The 12,474-nt window shown below is 57.9% G+C and overlaps 1 protein-coding gene across 2 annotated transcripts in view; it reads right to left on the bottom strand.

Annotated features, from left to right (window-relative positions):
* Positions 1–12,474, bottom strand: part of LRRK1 (leucine rich repeat kinase 1) — a 105,007-nt gene that overhangs the window by 20,582 nt on the left and 71,951 nt on the right. Inside the window, exons 13-21 of one of the 2 annotated variants that reach the window (XM_037053746.1) lie at positions 10,077–10,206; positions 8,711–8,823; positions 8,066–8,280; positions 6,019–6,183; positions 5,326–5,498; positions 4,246–4,366; positions 3,865–4,024; positions 3,190–3,466; positions 970–1,144 (exon numbers count right to left, since the gene is read on the bottom strand). In XM_037053746.1, the coding sequence (XP_036909641.1) occupies positions 970–1,144; positions 3,190–3,466; positions 3,865–4,024; positions 4,246–4,366; positions 5,326–5,498; positions 6,019–6,183; positions 8,066–8,280; positions 8,711–8,823; positions 10,077–10,206 (1,529 nt within the window). The remainder of the gene's footprint in view (positions 1–969; positions 1,145–3,189; positions 3,467–3,864; positions 4,025–4,245; positions 4,367–5,325; positions 5,499–6,018; positions 6,184–8,065; positions 8,281–8,710; positions 8,824–10,076; positions 10,207–12,474) is intronic. The other variant, XM_037053747.1, reaches the window with a different exon arrangement.

The raw sequence follows: 12,474 nt of genomic DNA, 5'->3' as shown, positions 1-12,474 counted from the left end.
CTGCTAACATGGGCGGAGAGAGGGACAACATTCAGGCTCTCGCTTTATTTTTTTCCCATCTCCGTAAAATGCGAAGATCCAAAACTACTTGTATGGAGCCAAGAAGTTAATTCCATAAGGGCCTTTTCATGAGACCTGCGGCAACAGTAGACTCATACTGAATTGAACCACTGTGCAGGTCTGGCCCAGCGGTTCTCATTCTGTACAGTGGGTCAGAATCCTCTGGAAGCTTATAAAAAACTGAGCGCTGGGCTCCAACTCCATCCTGGAGTTTCTGATGTGTCAGGGCTGGGCGGCCCAAGTATTTTGCGTTTCTAACAAGTTCCCGGTGAGCCTGATTCTGCTCGTCCGGGGACCTCCCTCGGAGAACCAATGCTCTGGACAAACCCTACTTCCATGTTACCGTCATGCGTGAAATCAACATTGATGGACAGCCGGGAGTCCTTTCAAGAAGCCCAGGTGGAGACAGGAGGCAGAGCATAGATGGTAATGCCAGTGAAGCTTTGCTCTGTGGCCTGGTCCCCAACAGGTCACGGACTGGTACAGGTCTATGTCCCCGGGGTTGGGGACCCACACAGGCTCAGTGGCACACTCAGGGTGGGAAGCCCGAGGTCCTCCCAGTGTGGTCCCCAAGCCCAGTACCACCTGGGACAACAACAGTCAGAGATACAAATTCTCTGATTCCAGTCCACATGCACTGAATCAGAACCTCGGAGTGGGGCTCCAGAGGGTGTGAATGTGGGTCAACCGTGGCTCTTAAAGGAGTCAGGGACCCATGTGATGTCCACAGTGCGGTTCAAATGGGCCCTCCGGCTTAGCGGAGAGAAGGCAGCCATGCTGAGCTTGCCTCTCGGGCCCGAGTCAGCAGTTTTGCTGCGGGGAAAGGGTTTCACGTCCAGTCCCTCCGGCAAAGGGGTGCCTCACCTGCATCCCCCCCCCCACCCCCGGCCGCCACGGAGAAATCACCACTACCTGCAGGTCCATCTCCGCCAAGCTGATCAGCATCCGGGCTATAAACCTTTGCCAGAAGCCCACGGGCACGAAGCTCATCTTAAACACCCTCTGGATGGTGTTGGCCGTGGGGTTCCTCATGTTGTTGGTGTCCAGGCCAGGTTTGGATGGTAGGAGGTGCGGCAGGAGGTAGCTGAAATGCATCCAAGGAGACCGTGACCATCATACCCCAGCGTCGCAGCGGGGCCCTGGCCCCGGCAGACAGCCCAGTGCCTTCTCCCCGGGGACCTGCAGTTTTATCTTTAGGGAGAGCAGTTTATAGGCTATGAGTAAATACATGTTCCAAGAAAAGACGAAGATGGGCCCCTTGAATAGAGAAAAAGACGTGAACCATCTGTGGTGGTAAACACATCCAACAGGGCAAACCGCGGCGGGTTCTCTGTAAACGGGCCATGATTGGGGCATCGCTCACCATGAACTCGGGATGGCGAAGGGAAAACAAGGAAGAGTTGCACAGCCCCGAGGACAATGTAGAAATTGGGGTCAGAATAACATTTTTGGCTTTCGAAGCTATTTATTGTTCTTGGCTTGCCGAGACTCCACAATCGCCTTTCAAGTAAGAATGAGGCTGTTTGTGCAAAAGAGGGATGTTTTATGAGAGTACTGTTGCTCCTCATAAAAGCACTGAGTCATCGGTCACTGAGCTGTCCCTGGCTGCGGACATTTGAGAACAGCTGAAACCCGGAGGTCCCTCCAAGGGCGTCCCCGAGGAGCAGGCCCAGGGTGGACAGAGCCTCGGGTGTGTCCTTCTCTTAATGAAGCCTTTGCCTCTGGCTCACTCCAATAATCTTAAAATATGTCAGTTTAGCCCTGGCTGTGTAGCTCAGTCAGTTAGAGCATTGTCCCAAGTTTGTGGGTTCAATCCCTGGTCACGGCGCATAGAAGAATCAACCAATGAAGACATGAATAAGTGAAACAACAAATCAATGTTTTTTTTCTCTTTCAAATAAATAAAAAATACATCAGTGTAGGTCAAAGTGTCTTTAGAACTTTCTGGAAGAGACTCCAAAAATATCATAGAAGGAAAATTGGGTGTTGGCCTGGCATTATTCCTGGCTCAGTGCCTCACACACACGGCTTAACCTCCTTGCCCGGCTTGGGGACAGAGAGGGTCCCTGGCTGTCGGGGTTGGTGGAGGACACACAGACCTGGGCGGGTGAGACCCAGAGGGGGCCGGGTGGTGCAGTTTCAGTCCTTGGCCATTTCTGACGTGGGCTGAAAGGGCCTTCTTCCCCTTGAATGGGGTGCCTCTGGCTTTGGACATTATTCCCATTTTACAGAAGGAAAAGGAAAGGCAGGTGGGTGTTGTACTCAGGCATCCTGGCTCCACACTCTGACCACTGTACTATAAACCTGCATGGGGGGTTGGCAGGAAGCTGGCTCATTTTATTGTCCACGCGGACATACACAAATGTCCAACCGGCTCACTTTTACTGAGTGCTAATGTCTGCTCCTTCCTGTGGTTGTAATCGCCAGACGGTTGTCCGGTTTTAGCAACGTCAGAAACGCGCAGACTGCCTGACCTTGGGCGTTTTCTTGGACCAGAGTCAAGAACACCCTGGACCCTGGTCTGTGGACTTGGGGTCCTGGAGGCTGGCCAGCATCAGCCTCAGACCCAGGAATGTCGGCTGACGCTGACATCAGAGCAAGGACGCCCTGAGCCCCAAGCTGGCTTAGATCTGAGTGTCACTAGAGCAGAGCCACATGGCCCTCCAGCCCCTGCCGCATGCTGGCTGCTGGGCTGTGTAATTAGCAGGCGCACCCTTGCGACTTACTCCATTTTTATGCACCAAATAACCAGGCAACCAATCCCCTAAAATGTGAACCCCCCAAGGTTATTCTTTAAAAGAGTTTATTTATTTATTTTTAGAGAGAGGGGAAGAGAAGGAGAAAGACAGGAAAAGATCAGTGTGTGGTTGCCTCTGGCACGCCCCCTACTGGGGACCTGGTCTGCAACCCAGGTATGTGCCCTGACTGGGAATCGAACCAGTGACCCTTTGGTTTGCAGGCTGGTGCTCAATCCACTGAGCCACAGCAGCCGGGGCCCCTAGGCAGGAAGTCTCCATGGTGGTTCTGGGACTCCTGTACCAGCCAACCCCCCACCCCACTTGGTAGCCCCAGCCCCCACTCCTCCCTCTCTGGAGTGGCCCTCCCAGCGCCTTCCATAGACTGACTCACCTGTCGTTGGCGACCGGCAGGGCGATCTCGAACTTGGCCAAGAACTGGAAATACTGTTCCTCGGTCTGCTGTGTGAAGCCGGTCCCCACGAGCAGCATCCTGAGGTCCTCGGCCCGGATCACGCCGTTCTTGGCCACCGACCGGGAGCCTTTGATGTTGAAGATCCTCTGCAGACACTCGGACAACCAAATGGGGTCGAGGAAGTAGAGGTTCCTCAGGCCGTGGCTGGTATCCGGGAAGTGCAGCAGGGTGCCAGTCTCTATGAGGAAGCCGATGGCTGTGCCCCGAAGGGGGTGGGGAGGGGCAGCGTCACACAGGGGGCAGAGGGGACTCTGAAGTGACTGACTCCACGGGGCCCGGTCACAATTTCTTCCTGGGAAGCAACCAGCCTGTGGGCCCCTCAGATCAGTCGGCTGATCTCACCGGCAGCTGCGAGAGCTACGGTGGCCTGGTCTCCGTTATTCACGGATTCCGTCCTTGCAAATGTGCTTACAGGTTAAAATTTGTGACCCCTCGAAATCAATACCTGCTGTGCACGTACGGTCCTTTGCAGACATGTGCAGAGAGGTGAGCAATGTGAGTGCCTCATGCATTTCCAGGACGGTGGCCCCTACTGCCCTCCACCCCTCCCCGACCATCCTCCCCCAGCCCCCTGCTGTCCCCCGGTCCGCCCACCGGACTGCAGGTCCTCGTAGTCGTTGATGTCGTTGCCCGGGGTCTGCTCCACCAGCTGCTCCAGCTGTCTGTCCGTCAGGTACTGCACGTCGTCGCCCAGGCTGCGCCGCTGGTGCTCCGCCAGCACAGCCTCCTGCAGGCTCAGGTAGCTCCGGGGAATCTGGGGGGGAGGGGCGGGCAGGTCCCAAGGTCCCAAGGCTTGTCCAGCTGGCCCCGCCTGAGTGGGTGGGATGCTTCCCTGCCCATCCTTCCCTTTCCCCCAAGAAACTGCTCACACAGGGACCAGGAAGCCCAGGACACACTCGAGAAAGGGGGACGGACAGACTCCCCGAGCCAGGAGAGAGGCCCCTCTGGGTCCACGTGGACGAGCAAGGTACCCACCAGCCTCCCCACCAGCCGCTGGCAGCCAATGGTGCTGCCCACATCCTTCATGCCGCACGTGACGTGGAAAATCAGCTGTCGCAGCCCCTCCAGGCCTTCCAGGCTCTTGCAGGAGATTTCGCTGCCAGGGCAGAAAAGAGCCACCATCACCATGCACCGCCCCCTCTGCACAGCCCACGTCTCTGCTTGCGTGCCTTGTCCCAAAGAAGTCGAGAGAACTCACGAAGCATGGACACAGAGGAGTTCCTCGAGGTCTCATGCGGCACTGAGAGCACCATGACGTGCCGCTGCAGCCCATCCTCCCGGCACACCCATATCTCGGAGGGGCAAAGTGAGGCGGCCCCAGGGACACGAGGTGCAGAGGCGCAGACTGGGGTGGCACCCAGGGGTGGCACTTCTGCTGTCACAGACCCCAGGGAACATTTTCAAGGGAGGATTCTGCCTTCCGGGCCTGGCAGGAGTGTCCCCAGGCTGTGCACCCATGTCCCTGAAACTCAGCTCAGAGGGAGGGAACCCAGGTGCCACCAGTGTGGCCACCGCCACGCACATTGTATTCCCCTCGGGGAACGGTCACTTAAGTTGCTGAGCCTCAGTTTCATCATCTGCAAAGTGGGTGCAATGCAGACCCAATGGTGGGAATCTGAGGACAGGGGGTGGGGGAAGGGACAACCCTGAGGACTGGCCCCACAGACACTGGCCCCTCCTGCCCCATGCCCAGCAGCATCCTCGCGCATCGAAGCCCCTCCTGGACCACTCAGACCCAGTGTGAGGACCACAGTCCGGGCCCAGTCAGTGATGGACAGGTGTGGCGGGGGGACGCAGAAAGGGCACCCAGAGAAGGTGTCGCCAGGCCCTGCTCTGTCCCATCTCCAGCTGCTCCTCACCCTCCCCAGGGCTCTTCCTGCTCCAGGGGTCACCCTGCTGCCCTTCATGCTGGGAGAGGCCCAGAGCCGCCCAGCCCCGGGTTAGGGGCCCTCTGCCTGCGGACCCTAGGCATTTCCAGGAAATGGACAAGAGAAGGACCTGCAGCCCCGGCCCTGGGCGAGGTCCGAGCGCGCAGGAGGCCCCTGGGACACTCACTGTAGGTGCTTGAAAGTGATGTCGGGGAAGCCAGTGGCCCTGGACCCGGAGGGCGAGCGGCAGAGGGCCAGCACGTAGGCCCGCAGCGTCGCGATCCTCTCCACGCGGAATTTGCTCTCGATTAGGTCCAGGTGGGTCCCCACCACCAGCACCACGGCGTTGGGGGCCTTGGCCTGTGGCGACAGAGAACCCCCGGGGGCTGAGCACCAGCGCCGGCTCCTGGACGAGGGAAAGCCGCTCCCAGTGCGCAGGGGGCCACCCCTGGCCTGGACGCCTGGGGCTCCGGGCAGCACCCAGGGCTGCGCCCCGCAGGGCTGCCTGCAAACCGCCAGGGGCTGTCGGGCACTGACTGAGGGGTGTGTGAGGCCCCCCGTGACTCTTCTGTGGGGGCTGGGCTTATGGACCCCTCAGACCCTGCAGCAGCTGCCTCCGGGCCCCATCGCTTCACACCTGAGGGAGGGGGTCCTGTTCTCTTTTATACAAGAGTAAGGGGCTTTGAAGTTAAGGCAGAATCAGGCCAGGGGGCGTTTAAGTGGTTCCCTATGACCTATGGTCCAGGGGCCCTCGGTCTCTGGGAGTCCACCAAAAGGCAGAGCGCTTCTTCCTAGCAATTTCTTTCCTTTTTCTTCCCCCTCGGGGAAAGGGAGACACTTGGGAGCATCGCCGAGGACAGGTGGGCAGGTGTCTTCTCACCTCGATGTTGAGCAGCCAGAACTGGAGGCTGGCCACGGCCTCCTCCCCCAGCGCCAGGTTCCAGACCACCACGTACAGCGCCTTGTCCGTGAAGAAGCACTGGTTGACGGTGGCCATGCTGGCGGGGCCGCCGATGTCCCAGACGGTGAATTCTACGGACTCAACCTACTTGAGCAAGAAGGCGGGGACAGAGGGAGGCATTTTACAAACCCAGGGCCTCGTCCATCTGGTCAGCTTGAGAGAGACCTGATCGTGGTGAACTTGGTGTTTAGGCACGGAAAACGGCGTGACCACGGAGAAGCCTCGCCTGTCTGGCCCTTTGCGTTACGAGTCAGGCGACCAAGTATGGGGAAGGGGGCCAGGGTGCGAAGGCGAACTTTCCAGAAGCCTCTATGCGCGGCTAACGGAGCAGAGGTCAGGCCCTGGATGCCGCGTGTCTGCGGAACACGGGACGGAATTCTCTTGCCTCTCTGGGCTGCACACAGTTAAGCGACATCCCGCTGGAGGAAGCCCCGGCAATGACGTCACGGTAAGTTTAAACCTCCCTCAGAGCGGGGCCCCGGCGGAGGCGAGGGGCCTCTGAACCCGGGTGGGTCAGCGGACGGGACGGCGGCCACCGAGGGTGCAGGAGAACCGCCCCGACGTGGGAATGGAACAAAAGCGTAGTTGTCGGGCTGCCGGGAAAGGCTGTGTCGAGGGTGGTTTCTCTATCACTCTGTGGGGTCAGAGCCTGGCCCCGGCAGCGAAGCCTGTGGTTTTCTGCAGCACACAGCCGTTCCCACAGCGCTGCGTCCTGGCCTCCGGGACCTGCTCGTGGGTGCGGATGAGAACGGGCAGCTGTTCCAAACAGCTGGAGGGCTCCTCACCCAGAGCCACGGGCTCAGCGGGCCAAAGAGGAGGCGGCTGGCCGTCTCCGAGTGACAGAAACAGAGGGGGGGGGGGACCGTAATGACGTAGAAGGCAGAGACAAAAATGGAAATAGTCGCTCACCCCTCAGGCTTCGGACAAGCCTTTGCCAGAGAAGATCTGGAAGCCCGCTGCACTGAGCGAGGGCTTTAAGAGCAGGAGGGAACCCAGAGATTCTGGTCACTTTAGAGAACCCTCGGACCTGAGTGAGCAAGATCCACCCCTGGGGGGAGGGGTGGGGGCTGATGTGGATAATCTGACTGTCCCGGCCCCCACAGGCAGACTCTGTTCTGAGTCAGCACTAAATTACACCTTCAGCTTACGCGCCTCACGACGCCCGCTGGGTTTCCCTGACTTGGACAGGGACTTTGTGTGACAGGCTTGTGGAGTGGGGCTGTGGGAAAAATCCTGCAGCCTCTGGCCTGATGGACCCTCAGTTTCCCACAGGGAGCCTCCTTGTACCCGGATCCCTCCGTGGCTGCCTTTCACCACAGACCGGGCCACGGGTACACTTCTCTGTGCTGGGAGGCAGCTCCCGGCTCCACGCTGTATTCCACCCACCGCTATTTCACGGGCTTTGCCCTCTGATTTGAGTGCAAGGCAACTTTCATTTTTTTTTTTTTTTTGTCTCACACTGAAGGAAAAACAGGGTGATGTGTAGATTCACCGGAGAATTCGCTTTAAATAGGGCTTGAAAACTAGGCTTTTCAGAGCCTGGGGTGACCGCAGGCGCCAGGCAGGACAGTGCATTCCTACTCGGGGTGCCTTCTTAGCTTCCCCGTTAGGTATGGGTGTTGGCATGTCTCTGCCCACAGCAGTGGCTCATTCTCAGTCCCAGGCCATTGGGGCCAGGGGTGGTGAGGCCCGGGCATTACTGTCTTCAAAAGCTCACCAGAAAAATCTGACAGCCAGGATTAAGGGCCACTGGCCCGGAGGCTCAATTTAGCTCTAAGAGAAAAACTACAAAGTCACACTAAGAAATTCACCGCCCTTGGCAGGCGCTGGGTGGAAACAGCACATGGCAGCCCCTGCGAATTTCCTGGGGGCCTGAGGGAGTCCTGGGCTTCCTGGAGAGGTGGGAGAGGGGGCCCAGGGAAGCTCCCTCCCACCCACGGGGACCCTGCACACTACCATCCTTGACCTTGGCTCTGGAGCCAGCTGGCCTCTGGAGCTCCCACTTGGTGGTCCTGATGGTGGCCTCGCCGTGCACCGCCTGGGCGGCCCTCCCCGTCTGTAAGATCTCCAGGAGGGTGGACTTGCCCTGCCGCGGAGGCCCCACAACGATCATCTTCATCAGCTTGCACCTCTCCGCCTTGCGCAGCTGGGCGCGCAGGTAGGACAGCATGGCCTTGGGGCCTGCGGGAAACCGCGGAGCAGGGAAGCGGGCGCTGCTGCGGACGCGCTGCTGGGGATGCGCTCTCCTCCCTGGGGCGGGGCATCCTGTCTGGGAGGAGCCCTGTCTGGGTGTCCTGCCAGGGTGAGTTCAGAAGGAGGGGAGACGGGCTACCCATCACCCCGGAAGTGAAGTCTAAGGCCAAAGATGTCAGGCAACATCCTTGGTGCCTAAGGGGTCCTCGTCAGTGTCGTTCCGTGGTCAATCGCCGCAATACAACGGTCTCCGGAGACTCTGGCTTTCTGGGGCACCCAGGAAGCATCTCACAGCATTATCGTGAGCACGGAAGCTGGGGTGGGGCTCCGTGTAGGGCACCCAGCTGTCTCCACCCCAGGCCCCGGACGCCTGGGATGGAGCTGCCTTTCCAAGGGGGTGTTGCTAAGGGCACCCTACCTTCTTTTCTGATCTCCGCAGGCACATTGCTAATGTTTAGGTCTTCGATGTCCAGTTGCCAGAGGTTGCCCAGCTGCCCCAGCTCCTCGGGGAGCTCTCGCAGGCCGGGGTTGCTGAGGACACAGTGTGGACACACACACACACACACACACACACACACACACACACACACAGCCGTCAGCCTCAGAGGCCAGAGGGGCCGCTGGGAGCTTGCACCTCCAACCGGGTCTCCTGGGCTCCGATTTCAACCACTCCTTTTAGAGACTAACTTCAAAGCCTGCCTCCCCTACAGGCGCGGGGTGCAAAGGGCAGTTCTATCTTTTGCAAATCCTCTCGGGCTTTGTGCTGGGTCCCCTCCCCCAGCTTTCTCATCTGGTCTCTGAGTTACAGCGTCTTAGGGACAAACACTATCGCCCTGGCCCGGTGGCTGGGTTGGTTGGAGCATAGTCCCTCACACCAGAAGGTTGTGGGTTCAATTCCTGGTTGGGGTGCCTATGGGAGGCCACCGATCTCACATTAAGGTTTCTTTCCCTTCTCTAAAAGCCAATAACCATCTCCTTGGGTGAGGATTGGGGGGAAAAAAGGGTTATCACTGCCTCTTCTCAGAAAGGCAGTGTGCCCAGAATTGCTGTGTATTTTCGTGAAGGTTTTCACACCGCCTGAAGCCCCGTAGCTGCTCAGCAAATGAAGGGTGAGTGAGTGGTCAGAGAGTCCTCGCCGTGCCTGAGCAGAGCAGCAGGGTGACCTCCTTGTCTCTCTGTCCTCTGCCTGTCCCTNCGGGGTGCAAAGGGCAGTTCTATCTTTTGCAAATCCCCTCGGGCTTCGTGCTGGGTCCCCTCCCCCAGCTTTCTCATCTGGTCTCTGAGTTACGGACAAACACTATCGCCCTGGCCCGGTGGCTGGGTTGGTTGGAGCATAGACCCTCACACCAGAAGGTTGTGGGTTCGATTCCCGGTTGGGGTGCCTATGGGAGGCCACCGATCTCACATTAAGGTTTCTTTCCCTTCTCTAAAAGCCAATAACCATCTCCTTGGGTAAGGATTGGGGGGGGAAAAGGGTTATCACTGCCTCTTCTCAGAAAGGCAGTGTGCCCAGAATTGCTGTGTATTTTCGTGAAGGTTCTCACACCGCCTGAAGCCCCGTAGCTGCTCAGCAAATGAAGGGTGAGTGAGTGGTCAGAGAGTCCTCGCCGTGCCTGAGCAGAGCAGCAGGGTGACCTCCTTGTCTCTCTGTCCTCTGCCTGTCCCTCCCCCCTGGCTCTGAAAATCCCACAAGCTTCTGGGTACACAGAAGGCTGCCCTCCCCCTGGCTGTGTCCTCGGATGGTCCAGGGAAGGCCGTGCCGCCTCCCTGGGCTGGGTACTTACTTTCCCAGGTAGAGTTCTGATAAGCTCTTCAGCAGGCAGACCGAGGGAGGGACCGCGTCCAGATGATTGTCGTTCAGGCAAAGGACCTCCAAAGACTCGCTGAGGAAGGTGGGAAACTCCAGCACAGAGGCTGCAAGGAAACAGCAAAGTGGGCTGTCCACTCGCGAGGCATCGCGCACTGCCCCGGCGTGGAGGCCCAGGGGCCCCAGGAAGGGGTGCTGCCGCAGAGTGAGATGCATGCCTCATGGATCTAGGGACTCTAACGCTGGCGTATCGTCCGGCAGACATCCCTGACCAGGGGGCGGAGGCGTGAGGACAAGGACGTTCAGCGGCACGCTGTCTGAGATTGACGGCCACCTGGCCGCCCACCCGGGGGGTCACGGGGTCATACACAGCTATCACGAAGCACGGGCAGGTCTGCGTGTATGGGCTAAGATGTGATGCTCGAGAGCTCCTGGCGGGCTGAAAAAACGGGGTGTGGAACGAGGTATCTGAAGCACAAAACGTGCTGAAGCACAAAACGTGCAGACACGCAAGCAAACCCACATGCACGCATGTTTGTGTGGCAGATGCATGCATGTGTACATAGCACAATGCACGTGTATATTCTGTATGATGTTGCCTGCACCCCCCCCCAGAAATGCACGTCTGGGTATATATGTTGCACACACACGTCAGACACAAACACAGCTGTCACCAGAGACACGGGAAATTCCACAGTTGTCTCTGGGAAGAAAATTATTAGGAGGCTGCGTATTCCTTCCACGCCCTTGGGTCCCGGTCAGAAATTTTGTTCGCCATGCGGCCCGCAGACCACTTTGTCAGTGAAAGGAGGCCAGTGAACTAAAACATAATGCTTGGGGCTTACTTTGCACGCGCCCTCAGATGGCGTTCCCTGCCAAACAAGCCAACTCTCCAGCATCTAAGCAACTTCATTCATTAGGCTAACGATGACATGGCCATGAACAGCACGTCAGATCTGTCGCTTTCACGGGCACCGGAGTGTGTGAGTCGAGAGGGAACGTGGCGGGGAGTCTGGAAACACACACCCATGGGAAGCAGAGCTCTGGGTTCCCACAGTTTCTCTGAGGTGCCTTGTCCCCCCTCCGAAGGCAGGGAGAGGGGAGCAGGACAGCATGCCCTCCCCACCCCACCCCGAGGGTCCCTGTCTGCTCGGACGATCGAAGACAAAGCAACTGCTCGAAGCCTTCTCCTCTGGTTCTCTGCCAGACAGCGAGACAGGGAAGCCAGAATATTTCTCTTGGGCTGAAACGACGCTCCGCTGCCTTTGACCATGACACCCTGCCCCCCTTTTCCCGCACATGAAGCTGCAGAGTCCATGGCCACGGGGTAACCAGCTGTAGAGAAAGCTCTGGGAGAGGCCATACCAGGATCCCGAAAGGCGTGCCCGGAAACCTGCCTTGTGAGCCCCAGTGTCAAATGGGACTCAACGCTGCAGCCCCTACAGAGTGAAATGTGCAGCCGGCTTTGACAGGTGGCTCTGTCCTTGACCCTATCCCAGAAGAAACTGCTCAAAAGGGTTGCTTCTTTTGTTTTGTTTTGCTTTTTCCCCAACGAAAAAGAATCACCAGCTTTTGCCGGCCCTCCTTCGCACGGAAAAACCATCAATAATAAGAAAGCCCTCTTTTCTTCCCAGAGAAGGCATCTGAGCCCTTGGCCTAGACGCCTTCCAATTTTCGAGCTTCGTCTTGGTGTTTATGAAGCCTCTTCAAGTAACGAGCGGGGGGAAGAGGGGACTTTGGCTGCAGACGGGGGCAGTGCCTGTCCTCGGCCTCCTGGCCCAGTGTGGAAACTACAGAAAGTAGACAGGGGCAGCACAGCTTGAGGTATTTATGAACTGTAATTATTTATTCATAAGTTATTTATGACTCGGCTGGTCTGAATGTTACCGTAAAAACGGCTGTCCAAATTATTTTTGGATGAGGCCGCTGCGCAAATATGACTACTTGGACGTGCATAAACTCCCTTGGAATTTTACTGTCCATCTGCAAACAAGTTATCTCTTACAGAGAATTCCTCACCCAAGGCTCCACAGCGCCGAGAGAATAACCACACCGAGGAAAAGCCTTCGAAACGGGCCCCCTCCTTTTCACCCAGGTGTGGGCCTCAACGTTCCAGGCAAAAGTTAAAAAAAAATCGAGGGGTCATTGTTGTGGGCCACCTCTACCATCTGCTTGTGCCAGGGGTACTTTCTACAGGTGTGGCCTCCTCACCTCGCCCCCCTCGTGGGCCCTCAGCCGTCATTTTCCAGAACGTCAGTAGGTGCCCCTCTGCTTGGCCGGCGTTTGTACAAGCTGGAGACACCCTTCCCATCAGCCAGAACGTGAGGGGCTGTTTGCACAGCAGGGGAAAGGGACCGAGGTCCATACTGGCAGCG

Source organism: Sturnira hondurensis, unplaced genomic scaffold (genome assembly GCF_014824575.4).
Source record: "Sturnira hondurensis isolate 20B ecotype Veracruz unplaced genomic scaffold, ASM1482457v3 Scaffold0007865, whole genome shotgun sequence".
Lineage (NCBI taxonomy): Eukaryota > Metazoa > Chordata > Mammalia > Chiroptera > Phyllostomidae > Sturnira > Sturnira hondurensis.
The sequence above is the reverse complement of the archived record's forward strand: the minus strand, read 5'-3'. Positions and strand labels throughout refer to the sequence as shown.